This window comes from Rutilus rutilus (genome assembly GCF_951802725.1).
Source record: "Rutilus rutilus genome assembly, chromosome: 12".
In the NCBI taxonomy this organism is placed as follows: Eukaryota; Metazoa; Chordata; class Actinopteri; order Cypriniformes; family Leuciscidae; genus Rutilus; species Rutilus rutilus.
Genome location: NC_140217.1, coordinates 17736443 through 17752778, shown reverse-complemented (window position 1 = coordinate 17752778; position 16336 = coordinate 17736443). Strand labels below are relative to the sequence as shown.

The 16336-nt window shown below is 38.7% G+C and overlaps 2 protein-coding genes across 11 annotated transcripts in view; one reads left to right on the top strand and one right to left on the bottom strand.

Moving 5' to 3' along the window:
* Positions 1–16336, top strand: part of LOC311300859 (centrosomal protein of 95 kDa-like) — a 350199-nt gene that overhangs the window by 93861 nt on the left and 240002 nt on the right. For all 9 annotated transcript variants that reach the window (XM_084425491.1, XM_084425492.1, XM_084425490.1 and 6 more), the window contains 4 exons: positions 999–1201; positions 1726–1783; positions 2067–2134; positions 2464–2603. In XM_084425491.1, the coding sequence (XP_084281617.1) occupies positions 999–1201; positions 1726–1783; positions 2067–2134; positions 2464–2603 (469 nt within the window). The remainder of the gene's footprint in view (positions 1–998; positions 1202–1725; positions 1784–2066; positions 2135–2463; positions 2604–16336) is intronic.
* On the bottom strand, positions 9651–13307 carry LOC311300861 (uncharacterized protein). Of its 2 annotated transcripts, XM_084425497.1 has the most exons (4): positions 13189–13307; positions 12302–12457; positions 12106–12198; positions 9651–11089 (listed from the first exon to the last, which is right to left on the bottom strand). In XM_084425497.1, exons 2-4 carry the CDS (start codon positions 12440–12442, stop codon positions 10784–10786), a joined length of 540 nt encoding a protein of 179 aa, XP_084281623.1. In that variant the 5' UTR covers positions 12443–12457; positions 13189–13307; the 3' UTR covers positions 9651–10783. The 2 variants fall into 2 exon arrangements, with proteins under 2 accessions (XP_084281623.1, XP_084281622.1); XM_084425496.1 differs by lacking the exon at positions 13189–13307 and having other exon boundaries at positions 12302–12758.

Below are 16336 nucleotides of genomic sequence, written 5' to 3'. Positions count from 1 at the left end.
ATGAGCCAGGTTTTTTATTTACTTCAACTGCTCAGTGCTCTGGTATTATGGGATGACCCATTTCAGGAGTTGCCATAATTAAAATGTATGAGCATATGAGCATAGCTCTCTTACATTCACTAAAATATTGAAACGTTAGCGATACTGATTCAAAATACGAGCGCCAGTGATTAAATGTCAAAGCACGGTTTGAACGCCCTGCCCCCCCAGTCGAACTGGAAGTTTTGATTGGTTTTGCACCCGAGTCAGAACTGTCTGTTATTGGCTGAAGCACAGGGCTCCACCCCAGTAGTTTGAAAAGTGCCTGTCAAATGTCAGCTGTGCCTGTCAAATGTCAGCTCGCCCTGTTGCCCGTCGGCACCTTTGTCAAAGTACTTTGTACTTTTGGTGAAAAATAAATGTAGCGAAGTTGAATACTTCATTTTTATTCTACTCAAGTAAAAGGAACACTAAAGGAAAAGGAAAACATTAAAAAGCATCATATGACCCCTTTAAAAAAAAAAAAATCCCTTTTATTTTTAGATCCCTTTTATCTTTGCACCAGAAATCCTGCAGGTCAGAAAGACTTTGTTCTCAAACCTCCAGGCCATCACATGATTGTTGCTTTCTGATGAGATGCAAGTGTCTCAAATGCATTGCCGCTCCACCTCTGTGTGCAGTGTGAATGCTGTCTTGGAACTGAGCATGGGCAATGAAAAAAGTATTTACTGCATATGCACTGCAAAAGTAAAACAGGTGTTAGGAAAACAATAGGGCTTAATCCTTAGAAATTGCTATTGCTTTATTGCTAATAATCTTTAGCAAAACAATATAGTTTCAGAAACTTGGGAAAAGTACAATTACGAAGAATACTTCATTATTGTACACTGACAATCACATCATATTTCTATAGAGCAGGAGAGAAATCCGCATTCTCATTTCTCTTGATTGAATTCGTATTTCAGCCTTTTTCCAAAAACGGATGGTGAGCTAACACTATATAACCTTTTCAAATTAAGTGTTGCCTGATGTCCTTCCTCAAGTGGAAACCTTAGAGAACACGGTGAGCACGCAAACCACCCTCCTGAGAGAATCTCTCTGGCCCACCATTCCTCTCCAGCCTCCCTACCAGACCACCACCCAGAGACCCCCTTCCACTACTGACATGGCCCTGTTTTCTGAAGACCAGACCATACAGCAACCAGAAAACTCATGTCACAAGGTTAACATTTTAAATTCAGCACTTGATTTCATACAGGACTACTGCATCATAATGTATTCATCATAGTAAATGACAGTGATGAGCAAAAGCTAAATGTTTGATAATTGTTGATTGTCTACTTGAAATTGAAGAATTCTTGTTGGTGTATTGGCAGGTGTTTGTACTGAGTGAATTAAGCATGTTTACATGCACACTAATAAGCTGATCACTTCCAAAACTCATCTTATTTAATTAACCCATTGTCCTGGTTTACATGCAAACCAGTAAAAACCGGCAAAGCAAGGGAACCTGGGTTATTTCTGGTAGTGATGTAAAAACGTAATCATTTGTGTATCTGATTCTAATTATTATGTTTGTTATGTGAGTTGTATGCATTTGAGATGCACAATAATACAGTTGGAAACGGTGCCATTTTGCAAGTAGAATGCAGTTAAATGTGTGAACTTTTCTGCTGATATTTCCAGTTCTCATGAAGCTCATCTCTGGCCCCATCTCTTATTCTACTTTTCTTCTTTGTCTTGCAGATTGGTTACTCATCTGAATGGGTTCAGATCAATGGAGAGTTGAACACTGCTGTTTCCAGTAATTCCCTTGGGTTACCTTACATTTCTTTGTCAGACATTACTGAAAGATTTATGTCACATTCTCTGCAAACTGCTATGTGGGCAGGTGACATTACATGTTAAGACAGTTTTCTGACATGCATGTAGAGTGACATGCAGTAATCAGTCTGAAAGTTTTAAATGCCATTTTCAAGTTCTAGTGTAATCCTTGAGTTTATTATGAATTATTTTATGTTATCATTAATCCATCCTTATTTTTATTTATTTTTATATGGAAATGCTAATTTTGTGTTTTTCTTTAGTGGAGACAGAGAAATTTGAATTCTGTCAGAGGGCAGTCCATTCAGAAGAATCTGAGGATCAGGGAAAGGTGGGCTACTCACCACTCTTTGCTTGAGTACTAAAACAGCATTGTCCTCCTGAAACAATGTAATATAAACATATCAGAGAAGATTCTGCTAGTGTTAGTACTGCTTGTTGAGGTCATCATTTTTTATTCTCAACACTTCTCTTTTCATTTGGCATGTTGGCCTTTAAAATTTATGTCAATCAATTCCAGGTTTAATTGTTTTGGAGGTTGATTATTTTAATATTATCTTACCTTGATGGAGTGCAATTTATCCAGAAAAGCTGTTTTCTAATGTATATGCAAATTAGGCAACCAGATTTATCGATGAGTTGTCCGTTCTCTGGGCACAGGTGGACACAAGACCGATCCTGTTCTGCACCCAGCCAGGCAGACACAGAGAGGTAGAGGAAAATGAAGAGAGAGAGGAAGAGCAAGCTAACAGATCAGCAGAAATTTGCGTTATGCATACAGACGAGAGACAAGGTGCTGGGTAAGAAATGCAATCACATTAAAATAAATTGGTGAGATGGAACAAAAGAACACACAAACATATAAGGGCCATTCTACAGAATTGGTGCAAAGTCAGAGTTGGAAACATCTTGAATTTTTTTTGTTTTTTTCCCACAAATTTTGCATGTATGCAAATTGTATAATATCCAAGGTACGCTTTTCTAGTAATTGTGCAGTAAATTCTCATATTGTATTTTCAGAAAATGCTGGAATGTTTTCCTTCTCCCCAAATTTGTCACTACCGAAACACAATATTAAATAATTTATTAAGAAGGCTTATAATGACCTATTAAGATTTTGTTGACATCTACCTTATAAATATTTTTTTTTTTAAATATTTTTACAGGTTAAATCAATAAAGATTATAATTTTAATAATATTTTAAGTGTAATTTATGAGATTTGTTGTATTTTGAACCCAATCTTTCTTTGTAGAAGGCATAAAGTTTATCGTACTGATTTCAAAGTTAAGGATTCATTAGTCTGAATATGCATTGAACCAAACACCATCATAACATCTTAGTTGATAATTCAATATACTTTATTTTTGACAAAACATCCCATGTTACGGTAGTGACTGCACATTTTTGGTAGTGACAGTAATGTTTTGGTAGTGACCACAATACTTAGTTTGCCATGGCTGAATCAGACTGTCCACATTTTATGTTAATATAAATAAATAACTATGATGCACATATGCAGTCAGTACATATAGCAGACACACATCTGACAGTAAATATCTTATAAGAACACCTACAGCTATTCTATACTTTGGGTCTTGAGGTGCAAGTGAGAAGAGGTATTCTCATAGATTTTTCTTCCTAAAAAAACCCCAACAACTTACAATGTAGACTGTTTCAGAACCACTTTGTTTTATTTTCACATTTTCAACATTTTGTTTATGAGTCATTCAGATAAATCTCCAGAACCACTGAACTGTGTGTGTGTGTGTGTGTGTGTGTGTGTGTGTGTGTGTGTGTGCTTACATAAAACATTAATTTCAGAATAATTTTCAACCTTTGTTTGTATTCTCTCTGTTGTAGTTTTTCTTTTTTTTTTAGGCATGTTGGTGTTTTATGTCATTCTCCCTGTCAAGTTAATCATAGAAATTAACATTACTGACAACAACCTTACACCTAAGCTAGTATCTTGGACTGCAACCTTAAAGGGATACTCCACTTTTTTTACAACTCACCCAGAGTTAAACAGTTGAGTTTTACCGTTTTCGAATCCATTCAGCCGATCTCCGGGTCTGGCGGTGCCACTTTTAGCATAGCTTAGCATACATCATTAAATCGGACAAGACCATTAGCATCTCTCTCAAAAAAATGACCAAAGAGTTTCGATAGAGTTGCGATTTTCTAGGCTGATATGGCAAGGAACTATACTCTCATTCCTGCGTAATAATCAAGAAACTTTGCTGCCGTACCATGAGTCCAGCAGGCGTAATGATATGACGCAGCGCATGCCGCCTGATAATAGGCTACCGAGCTGGGGACTATTTTCAGGCGCTGCGTCATATCATTACGCCTGCTGGACTCATGGTACGGCAGCAAAGTTTCTTGATTATTACGCAGGAATGAGAGTATAGTTTCTAGCCATATCAGCCTAGAAAATCGCAACTTTACATTTTCCGTCGGTCTTAGTACACGATGTAACTACAGAAGAGTCAAGTTTTAAATAGGAAAAATATCGAAACTCTTTGGTAATTTTTTTGGGAGAGATGCTAATGGTCTTGTCCGATTCAATGATGTATGCTAAGCTATGCTAAAAGTGGTACCGCCAGACCCGGAGATCGGCTGAATGGATTCGAAAACGGTAAAACTCAACTGTTTAACTCTGGGGGAGGTCTAAAATGAGCCTATTTCCAAAAAAAGTGGAGTATCCCTTTAAGTAATTGTAACCTCATCACATTACAGAATTTTAACAGAATCTTGCATACTAAAACACTAAAACACTACTAAAACATACTACAGTAGTAATTATTTGCATAACTGTACTAAAATGTAGTTTATTCCTCCAAATAAAGGATTATGTGTTCCCTTTTGTCACTACCAAAACAATAATGTCACAACCGAAACTTCAAGACATGTTTCTGTTGTGACTGTTTTGGTAGTGACAATTTTAGATACTTTTGAGCCTAGCTCGAAGATGCTAATCAGCACATGGTTAGCAATCACTGGTCAGAACAGTTGAACACATATAACAACTAAATTTTATGGAATAACATCCAAAAAAAATTTCTCAATAGCAGAAAAAATGAGTTTGGTAGTGACATTCCTTAAAGTTACACACAGATTTTTAGACTTTAGAACACATTTACTTCAAAATGATGGGATCAATCTACTCACCATATAGCACATGAGAGAGAGGGACACAGGAATATTTCCTGATCAAAAATGTAGGTGTGTGGTTAAAATCAGTCTCTGCCAATGGACTACAACATTCACTGTTTTGGTAGTGACATGAAAATGCGGGACACGTTTTTTTTAGATAAAGTTTCATGATTTAAAAATAAAATATAAAATAAATATTTTTTTTAACTTCATTTTTTTTTAAACAAGAATGGAAAAATTTGCAATTTTTTTTTCAATATCATTTTCACAAGTTGAAATTTAGGGGTTAGGGTTTGGGACAGCCACTTCCTAATTGAAAGTAGCCCATAAATGATGATTTTATATATATAAAGCTTACTGATATCTTAAATATTATTGGGGGTTTCAATAGATAATTGAAGGATCTTAGTAAACATCTAAGATTTTAATAATTAAATCCTTTTCAAATGTGTTTTTTGGATGAGGGACAGCAGTTTGCACCAATTCTGTAGAATGGCCCATAAACAGTTAAAATAAACTGAATGACAATGCAATTCATGGAGTGGCTTTACTTGTGAATGTGTATATTTGTTTCTTCAGGGCTTGCTATATATTAAGCAGGTCATGAACTGCATTGTTTTATTGATTCATAATGTTTCCTGGGGTGCACATTTATAATGTTAGTATGATTTTTACATTGAAAATGGTCATAATTTAGAAATAGAAGGCATTTTTTCTACCCTGATTTTTAGCCCTCTGATTTGAACGCTCGTTTGAAGTGGTGTGTCTGCTGTGAGAATTCAGTGTAAATGCCCACTGCTGTGATTGGCTATCATCTTTGCATATGAAATAAGTATTACATGTGGAACTCTCTTGCGAGTCGAGAGAGAGAGAGAGAGAGAGAGAGAGAGAGAGAGAGAGAGAGAGAGAGAGAGAGAGAGAGAGAGAGAGAGACATACTCTAAACTTTTAGCACGTTTTTACTATTACAGCTCACAAGGTTAACTAATCGTGAAAAGTGTTGATTATAGCATTATACAGTGAGGAAAATAAGTATTTGAACACCCTGCTATTTTGCAAGTTCTCCCACTTAGAAATCATGGAGGGGTCTGAAATTGTCATCATAGGTGCATGTCCACTGTGAGAGACATAATCAAAAAAAAAAAAATCCAGAAATCACAATGTATGATTTTTTTTGAACTATTTATTTGAACTATTTATTTGTATGATACAGCTGCAAATAAGTATTTGAACACCTGAGAAAATCAATGTTAATATTTGGTACAGTAGCCTTTGTTTGCAATTACAGAGGTCAAACGTTTCCTGTAGTTTTTCACCAGGTTTGCACACACTGCAGGAGGGATTTTGGCCCACTCCTCCACACAGATCTTCTCTAGATCAGTCAGGTTTCTGGGCTGTCGCTGAGAAACACGGAGTTTGAGCTCCCTCCAAAGATTCTCTATTGGGTTTAGGTCTGGAGACTGGCTAGGCCACGCCAGAACCTTGATATGCTTCTTATAGAGCCACTTCTTGGTTATCCTGGCTGTGTGCTTCGGGTCATTGTCATGTTGGAAGACCCAGCCTCGACCCATCTTCAATGCTCTGACTGAGGGAAGGAGGTTGTTGGCCAAGATCTCGCGATACATGGCCCCATGAATGAAGTGTTTTGAGCGTTTTAGTGCGTTTTGAATGTGAAATGAACTGCAGTGAAGCTTAAGGTTGGTTATGAGTACTGAGTGAAGGGTTTTGAAAAAATGAGCCTGAAGGTCCTTTCACACTGGACGCGATTTTGACGCACGAATAATTTGCGCGATGGTTTTATTTTTTAATCAGCTGTTTGTGTAATGAGTGCTTCCACACTGAACGCGAATGTGCTGCAGTGAAAAACCGCTTCGATGTCTTTTTTTTTTTTTTCGGCGACAGAAAAGGCTTCAGCCAATCACAAACTACAAGGACAACGATTTGAAAGACAATGTGTGGCGTAGCATTGCCAACCAACTCGATTATCTCAACTGTGAGTATATTGTGTGATAGTTTTAGTCGTTGTATAGTCCTGTGCTGTGTAGGCTAGTAGGCTAAACTACAGTTGGGATAGAAAGCTAACACTATTATCGTCAAAGATAGAGACAGAGACTGTGTTTACTTTGAAAATGTAACAAATTGTAGTGAGACTATTTAGGGCTGCTTTTAGTATACTATACATTCTTTGTGTGAGATATACAGTTTCTAGTCGAATGATTTTAACTTGTTACTTCGTGTGTTACATGTAATGTTACATGTACAGGGGGTGGTGTGGCGCAATGGATAAGACACATGCCTTTGGTGTGAGAGACCCGGGTTCGAATCCACTGTGAGACACCAATGTGTCCCTGAGCAAGACACTTAACCCCTAGTTGCTCCAGAGCCATGCGACCTCTGACATATATAGCAATTGTAAGTCGCTTTGGATAAAAGCGTCAGCTAAATGAATAAATGTAAATGTAATGTGTAACATGTTTAGTTGAAGACGCAAAAAAAAAAAAAAAAAACAGTCCCGGAACGCGCGCTGTGTGAACAAAAGCCGTAATAATGCCGTGTCGTAGTGATGACGCTGAAGCCGGGATCGTTCGCCAGCTGTGAAACGGTACGTAATGCGCAAGTTTATGATCGAATCAGAGAAAGAAAATCAACCCGGTCACACTAAATGCGTCTCTATAGCACACATTGTGTTTATCGTGCAATTTATACGCCAAAATGAGTTTTTACGTGCATATGATACGCATGGGTAGGATTAGTCGTGTGGGGTGCGTGTGTATTACACGCAATAAAGTGCGCATCAAATGCACGCGAAAACTGCGTATCATATGCACGTAAAAACTCATTTTCGTGTATAAATTGCACGATAAACACAGAGAAATCGCAGCTCATAAGCAAACTTAAAGGGCACCTATTATGCAAAATTCACTTTTACATGGTGTTTGAACATAAATGTGTGTTGGCAGTGTGTGAGCAAAACCACCCTAGAATGATAAAAATCCACCCAGTGGTTTTTTTACAATCTCAATAAATCAAAAGCACTGTCTCAGAATGAGCTGTTCTCAGATTCGGTGCAATGTGACGTAGAATTGCGCAAGCCCCTCCCACAACTCCTTGATTGACACTGCTGTTTGAGCCTAGACCCGCCCTGAGTGAGCTGCACACAGAGTCCGCCATTGTTCGAAGCTGGAGCAGCTGTAGACAAAAATGTCTCCTAAGCGATTGAGGTGTGCTGTTGTTGGATGTAAGAATGAACATAGCAGTCTTCATTTACTCTCGTTGTTACTCGAGGATGGATCTGTACTGTTTGTGATCCAGCTTACAGTCTCCAGAGCGACAGTACTAACGTTACTGACCACGGCAGAAATGAAAGTGAGAGCGCGCACTTTATGACAGCTCATCGAGGCATTTTACGGATATAAGGTTTACCAGTTTATTTAGCACCCACTGAAAAGGTGTGTATATATTTGTTTACTGTTAGTTGTAACGAGTGTTTTGTGTACTTCGCTGTGTATGTTGTTGATAATGAAAGGGAGAGAGAGCGAGAGTTTATGGATAAGACTTTAATATGCACTTCTTATACTGTGTTTATTCAGGTATTACAGTGATTCTCTGGAGTAAAACTAACGCTCATCTTTTGTGTGATGTACAATAAACTTCACTGAACTCATCAGTATAACGTTATTTTGGTCATCATTCGGACGGGGTTTGCTACAGCAGGCTTGTATTAAAAGTGGATAAAAGCAGATGACAAATAAGTTATAACCATAATTAAACTACACTATACCTGTTCTATCTCATACAGCATATTCTCTGGCTCTGTGGGCATTATTGTCCGACTCCGAGTCGAAATGAACACCGCAACTGAGAGTTTCTGTTCTGATATTATCAGATGAGATTGTCCTGACTGAAGCGCGTGCAGCGTCATTGTCCTGACCCCCTGGGCCGTGCAGCAGCAGTTAATTTGCATTTAAAGGGCACACACTAAAACAGCGCGTTTTTCTGAGCCCTCAAAAAATGACAATTTAAACATGCTGTAAAAAATGATCTGTTGGGTATTTTGAGCTAAAACTTCACATACATACTCTGGGGACATCAGAGATTTATTTTACATCTTGTGAAAAGAGTCATAATAGGTGCCCTTTAAGATGCTGCTGAGACATTACAAGTCACATCGATGTCACTTGTCTTTACGGGATTTTTACAGGTTGTGTGTGAACGGAAAATGACAAAAAGGTTGTGTTTCAGAACAGAAACTCTGATTCCGGAAAATCACTGGCAGTGTGAATGAACCAAAATCAATGAACCCGGGTCAAATCCCGGGTCACTTTATCCGCATTAGCATACTCCCCTTCAGACTCTCTGTTCTTTAAGATTGGGTGCACCCCTTACGAAAATTAACCATGGTTTTACTATAGTAAAACTGTAGTTAACTATGACCTTAGTAACCGTGGTATTTTGGCGGATACCATGGTTTTGATACCATGGTTTTACTACAGTTATATTGTAGTAATATTATAGTAAAACTGTAGTTAACTATGACTGTAGTAACCGTGGTATTTTGGTGTGAACCATGGTTTTTAAAAACCATGGTTTTGATACCATGGTTTTACTACAGTTATATTGTAGTAATGCTACAGTAAAACCATAGTAACCATGACTGTAGTTTTCTCCAAAAACCACGGTTACTACAGTCATGGTTACTATGGTTTTACTGTAGTATTACCACAGTGTAGCCATGGTTTTACAAAATTCTTGAATTACATTTAAGCCATTTACTTACAACAAACATCTACAAAATAACAACAGAAAGAAGTTACCATTCTATGATACAGACTTTATTACAGAAATTACATAATCTGAAAAAATATAAACTTGCATTTGTTCTCACATGTGACATAAAACAATAAACTACAAAGTTATACAAAATTATTGGTGATAAAGTGGTGCTGTGCAATGGTTAAATTCAGTTGCTAATTTACAAATAAAAAAAATAGCAATTTGTTCCACTGTAATAATGATTTATATACAAAAAATAACACAAATAAACATGACTTACACTGAAAAAAATAAAACCTTGGATCAACTTAAAAAAATTGAAGTAATCAATCACACGAAATATTTGACATTGACTCAAAGTAAATAATTTAAATTAGATTAACCTGAAAAGTTTAAATCCATGCAACCACTTTTTAAAGGTTGATCCAAACTAATTATTTTAAGTTAAAACAAACTAATATGTATAGGTCCCAGTAAATTAATTATTTTAGGTTGTCTCAAATAAAAAAATAACAGTTGTCATTATTTGAAATGTATAATAAATCAAATTTAAAAAAATGCTTTTAATACATTTTTATCAATGACTACTCAGAACACTTTCCTTTAGAACACATTTATTTATTGTTCAATAAACTGACAACACTGAACATCGGTTTCAAATGTATGAAGATGAAGTCTGCTTCACACAAAAATACTTTGAGCCCACAAATTTGTTACATATTTCAAATCATCACTTGATGATATCTCATTAGTAGTAATATTAAATTAGGAAGGTTTGTCCTGACAGAACACATTAAATGTTATGACAGTATTGTATACCTGTTTCAAATGTATATGATGAACAGTCTCTTTTAGCTGAACACCAGAGACAAATCCTGAAACTGCTCCTCAGACAGTGAACAGTGGAACTCCTAAGACACTGACAGAGTTTCTGATACAGAGCTGTAAGCTCTACATTTAAATACAACTAATTTATATGTAATAGCTCAAACAAAACTCTGAGCCAAAAAAGTTGGTGGCGAGGCTGGTAGCCATCGAACTTGGGCCTACTGCCTACTCTGTGCTGTACAGCTGGGTGGTCAGTCTAGTGACTTTTGGGGTCATCTTTTTTCCTTCAAGCTCCATCAGGACCTTTTGCACAAGTTCAAAGGTGAACTGCAGCCTTTTCGGATATTTTAGGTTAAGTGTGTATATGAGCCCAAAGACCATGGCAAAAGCAGTTGCAACCGATGGCAACTCGTACAGGACCTCTGTTCCTTCGATGACAATTTTAATGTCTTTGGGTGGATGGAGAGGATCCTCTTTCCCAGTGATAAAGATCGCCATGGTTGTCTGCTCCAGTTCTTCAACCTCATTTTCCTGCATAAAAAAAAAAAGAGAGAAAATAAGTACGTTATAGTTTCAGAAATCTCCCGATTTCATGTTAGATCATAATGTGCCAAGCTCTTATACACTCTAAACTTTCAAAACTTGAATAGGCGCAAATCAAACGAATCAAATGTTTATTACAAGGGGTGTGACTAGATTAAACAGGGTATCTGCACAATTGAATCAACTCCGCCCAGCTGATGCAACACCAGCGTACTGGAATGCTATCTAAAATCTGGAATGCAATCTAAAAACTGGAATGCTACCTAGCTCTGTTTGAGACTGAGCTGCAATTTATCAGAGGTGCTGAAGTTAAAATGCGTTTGGATTTGTGGTGAGATTTCTGCTTGATCAGAAGTGTTTTCTCAAGGGCTGCACGATATTGGAAAAATACAGGAACAGGAATTCAATTGCTCTATTTGAAAATAATTTAGCATCCTAAAATGATTGGGGTGATTTTGAAGGGGAAAATGCATAGAAAATAAAAAATAAATAAAGCTGGAGAATTATTTTTATTCAGAAATATTTTTTTTTAGTGCAAACCAGCCATTCTTGAGACTGATTGTCTCATTAGTAACAAACTGTGTGTATCTAAGAACTCTTAAATCGGAGTAAAAGTAAATCGGTGGTGAAAGTAATAGTAACTAAATACTACTACTACAACAACAACATAGTAACGTAAAGAGTAACATAACTTGTAAAAAGTATTTTAATATTACTTTGAGTTAAGTCATTTGCAAATGGATTCGTTTGGACGCACTTTTTTTGGACACTGTTTGGAAGACGGGAAAAAAAAGATCGTTTTGGTACGTCTGGACGTGGTCTAAGTGTTTACTGCTCAAAATTCAGTAATAATTCAGCATCAAAGATTTCTTATAAATAGTGTTAAAATGAGCTGAGTTTCACGTCACACCCCTATTTATTAAATATGGCAAGGAAAACCTAGACTATGACCATGTTAGTCTGTAGGTGTTAACTGTGTGAGCAAGTGAGAGAGATGCCCTTACCTGGTATTCTTTGATAAGGTGCTCAACAGGTTCGCCGAAGTAGATCATCAGAGATTTGAGGATGCATTCTCTTCTGATGCTGATGTGCACAGTCTGAGTAAGAACAGTTACTAAGAATTAAAATTAAACATAAAAAAAAAAAAAAAAAAACTATTCAGCCATGGATCCCACTGATACACAACTTATTCATAGATACCTCATCTAAAACCTGCAAGGTCCTGGTGGTCTTCTCTTTCACAACTCCTCCCTTGCTCCTGATGACCTCCAACAGTTTGGTGGAGTGCTTGTCCAACTGCGCTATAAACTTTGTCTCCAAGGGAACTGTTGTGATTCGCATGAACTCAGCATTGATCTAAAAAGTAGAGCATACAGAAATAAGTTTAGAAGTTTTTAAGATGGTGAACACAAAAGGGAATCACCAGCACAACCTTACTAAATTATCGCCTACAACAAAAACAACTCATAAGTGAATCAACAGTTAGGTAGATCTAACCATTTTCAACTGTAAGCTTTAAGACATTTGCTCGCATGGATTTAACTGGTCTTAGACAAAGTGCCATGCCTGTGAAACTACACTACAGGTCAACAATTAAGTGAGTAAATGAATGGGTGACTAATGTGTCTGAGGTGCTTTGCATCAGCTCTAAAAATACAGTAATATCGGCAAATAAACATTTTCTAGGCTCTTCGCGCCACACATTAAAAACGCTCAGCAGAACAAACGCATTTGAATTCACGAACATAACATTAGCTGTAACATTAACTAACTTACACGTGGTAACTTTAGCTAACATCAATGCCCCCACAAAATGCATTTAGAAATGATAGTTTGCATTTATTAGCCAGTTAGCTAGCGACCTGTGATAGCAAGTTACTCACCCACGACCAGAGGGCGGCTAACGTAACCTAACGTTAACGTTATAGTTTGAATGAAGAATGCTAACGTTACTAAGTTAGTGCTATCTTATCATTTACATGCTATCAAGCGTGAGTGCTGAAAATACAGCCAGAGTCAAGGCCAGTCAGGTATACTTGGAAAAAAAAACGTTAACAGTAACGTTAGACAAAGATTATTGTTTTTACCTTGCTCGTCGTAGTTCTTCTGTGTCGCAGCCTGGCTGGAGGGGTCTGTTGAAGTGTACCGTACCGTCACGGCCGCCGCTCAACAGATTGTGTGTGTGTGTTCTTCGCAGACAGTTCAACTGTAACGGACGTTTTTTTTTTTTTTCAGGTCAGGTCAGAGAGCGGGATCTCCACCTTAACAACGCGCATGTGCAAATCATGCTTAATCTAATAAAAATACTCTGATCAAATGAATAAATTCAGTTTAATGTCCCGCTGCCAATTTAGATTAGATTAGATTAGATTCAACTTTATTGTCATTACACAAGTACAGGTACAAGGCAACGAAATGCAGTTTAGGTCTAACCAGAAGTGCAATAGCAGCAAGTGCAGGATATACAGTGGTTCATAAGTGCAGAACATGGATATGTACTGAATAAATATAGAGTTGAATACTATTATAAACAAAAATTTACAGATAGATTGTCCTATGAATATAATATACAGATAACTATTACTGTGAACAGAATTTACAGCTAGATATGTACTGAATATAATAATATACAGATGGCTATTACTATAAACAGAATGTTTACAGATAGATATGTACTGAATATAATATACAGATGGCTGTTACTATAAACATAATTTTACAGATAGATATGTACTATGAATATATATACAGATGGCTGTTACTATAAACAGAATGTGAGCATAATATACAGATGGATATTACTATAAACAGAATTTTACAAATAGATATATGTATAAGTTAGGCTAATGAGCAGTATAACAATGGATTTAAAGTAGTGCAAATAAAGTTTGGACAGAAGCTATCCGAGTGAGTGCAGTGGAAAGTAATTGCATATTACAGTTAAGGTACGATATTGCAATGTATATATAACAGTCGGTACTGTAAATAACAGTCGGCAGTGCAAATGAGCATATTCCAGTCAAGGTAGTAGTGCAAGATGCATATGTAAACAGTTGTTACTGTAATAACAGTCAGCAGTGCAAATGAACATTATAGTATTGCAAATAACAAAATGGAGGCAGGTGTGAGGAGGGAGAGGAGAGTCAATCAGTATATGAGGGGAGTGGGATCAATGAGGGTTAGAGTTTAATAAAGAGACAGCTCTGGGGAAAAAACTGTTCTTTAGTCTGCTGGTCCTGGTTCGGAGGCACCTGAAACGCCTGCCGGAAGGCAGGAGAGAAAACAGTCTGTGGGCTGGGTGAGAGGAGTCCTTAAGGATGCTGCGAGCTCGATGCAGACAGCGTTTCCTCTGGATGTGCTCGATGGCAGGTAGTGGAGTCCCAGTGATGCGCTGGGCGGTTTTCACCACCCGCTGCAGTGCCTTGCGCTCTGCAACAGAACAGCTCCCATACCACACTGTAGCACAGTTGGTCAGGATGCTTTCTATTGCACAGCGATAGAAGTTCACCAGGATAGTGGAGGAAAGCTGATTCTTCCTCAGTGTCCTCAGGAAGAAAAGGCGCTGGTGAGCCTTCTTGACCAGGCTGGAGGTGTTGGTTGTCCAGGTCATGTCCGCCGAGATGTGGGTCCCCAGGAACTTGAAACTGGAGACACGCTCAACAGCCATTCCATTGATGTGGATGGTGTCGTGTGTGCCTCTTGACACTTTCCTGAAGTCCACGATGAGCTCCTTCGTTTTGGTGGTGTTGAGGAGCTGGTTATTTTCGGTGCACCATGTGGCCAGGTGCTTGATCTCCTCCCTATAGGCAGTCTCATCGTTGTTGCTGATGAGACCAATCACCGTAGTGTCGTCCGCAAACTTGACGATGGAATTAGATCCGTACACAGGCTTGCAGTCGGAGGTGAAGAGGGAGTAGAGGAACGGGCTTAGCACACAGCCCTGTGGTACACCAGTGTTGAGTGTGATGGATGTGGAGCAGTTGGAGCCTGATCGAACATTCTGGGGTCTGTTGGTCAAGAAGTCCAAAATCCAGTTGCACATGGAGGTGTTGAAGCCCAGGTCTCCAAGTTTGGCTATTAACTTAGTTGGGATGACAGTGTTGAATGCTGAGCTGAAGTCAACAAACAGCATGCGTGCATAAGTGTTCTTATTGTCCAGATGTGTGAGCACAGAGTGCAGTGCCATGGAGACTGCATCCTCTGTGCTCCTATTGCTACGGTAGGCAAACTGGTGTGAGTCCAATGTGGATGGTAGAGAGTCTTTTAGGTGTGCCAGGACCAGCCGCTCAAAGCACTTCATTACGATGGGTGTGAGTGCTACAGGGCGGTAGTCATTAAGGCACTTCGGGCTGGAGTGTTTTGGCACTGGCACAATGGAAGTGCATTTAAAGCATGTTGGTACAGTTGCTTGGGCAAGAGACAGGTTGAAAATGTCTGTAAAAACCCCAGCGAGCTGCTCCGCACATGCCCTGAGTACGCGTCCAGGGATGTTGTCTGGTCCAGCAGCCTTGTGCGCGCTGATCCTGCTCAGTGCATTGCAGACATCTGTGGAGGAGAGTGTGATCGGTGGGTGGTCAGCTGAGGATTTAAGCTTGGTGGCAGTTTCTCTGTTGTCTCTTTCAAAGCGAGCATAAAAGTCATTTAGCTCGTTCAGGAAGTTGACATCAGTGGCTGCGGGGGTGGAGTGAGAGGGTTTGTAGTCACTGATGGCCTGAATGCCCTGCCACATGCGCCGAGGGTCAGCGTTGGAAAAGTGTCCCTCTATCTTAAGCTTGTAGCAGTGCTTGGCCTCTTTGATGCCCCTTTTCAGATTTGCTCTGGATGTGCTATAGGCTTGTGCATCTCCTGATCTGAAGGCAGTATTGCGTGTCTTCAATAGGAGTCGCACTTCCCTGTTCATCCATGGCTTCTGATTTGGGTATGTGGTGATCTGCTTCTGGGTTGTAACACTGTCAATGGTGGTATTAATATAATCCAGTACAGAGGAGGAGTAGCAGTCAATGTCCGTGTGAGAGCCACTGGTGGCTTGAGAAGCAAACATACTCCAGTCTGTGTGTAGAAACCTTTCCTGGAGTGAGAAATCTGCCCCCGCAGGCCACACCTTGATGGTCTTCACTGATGGCTTCACGCGATTGATCAGAGGTGCATATTTGGGGGTGAGGAACAAAGAAAGGTGATCTGACTGTCCCAAGTGGGGGAGGGGTGTCGCGACGTAAGCTTCAGCCATGTTTGTGT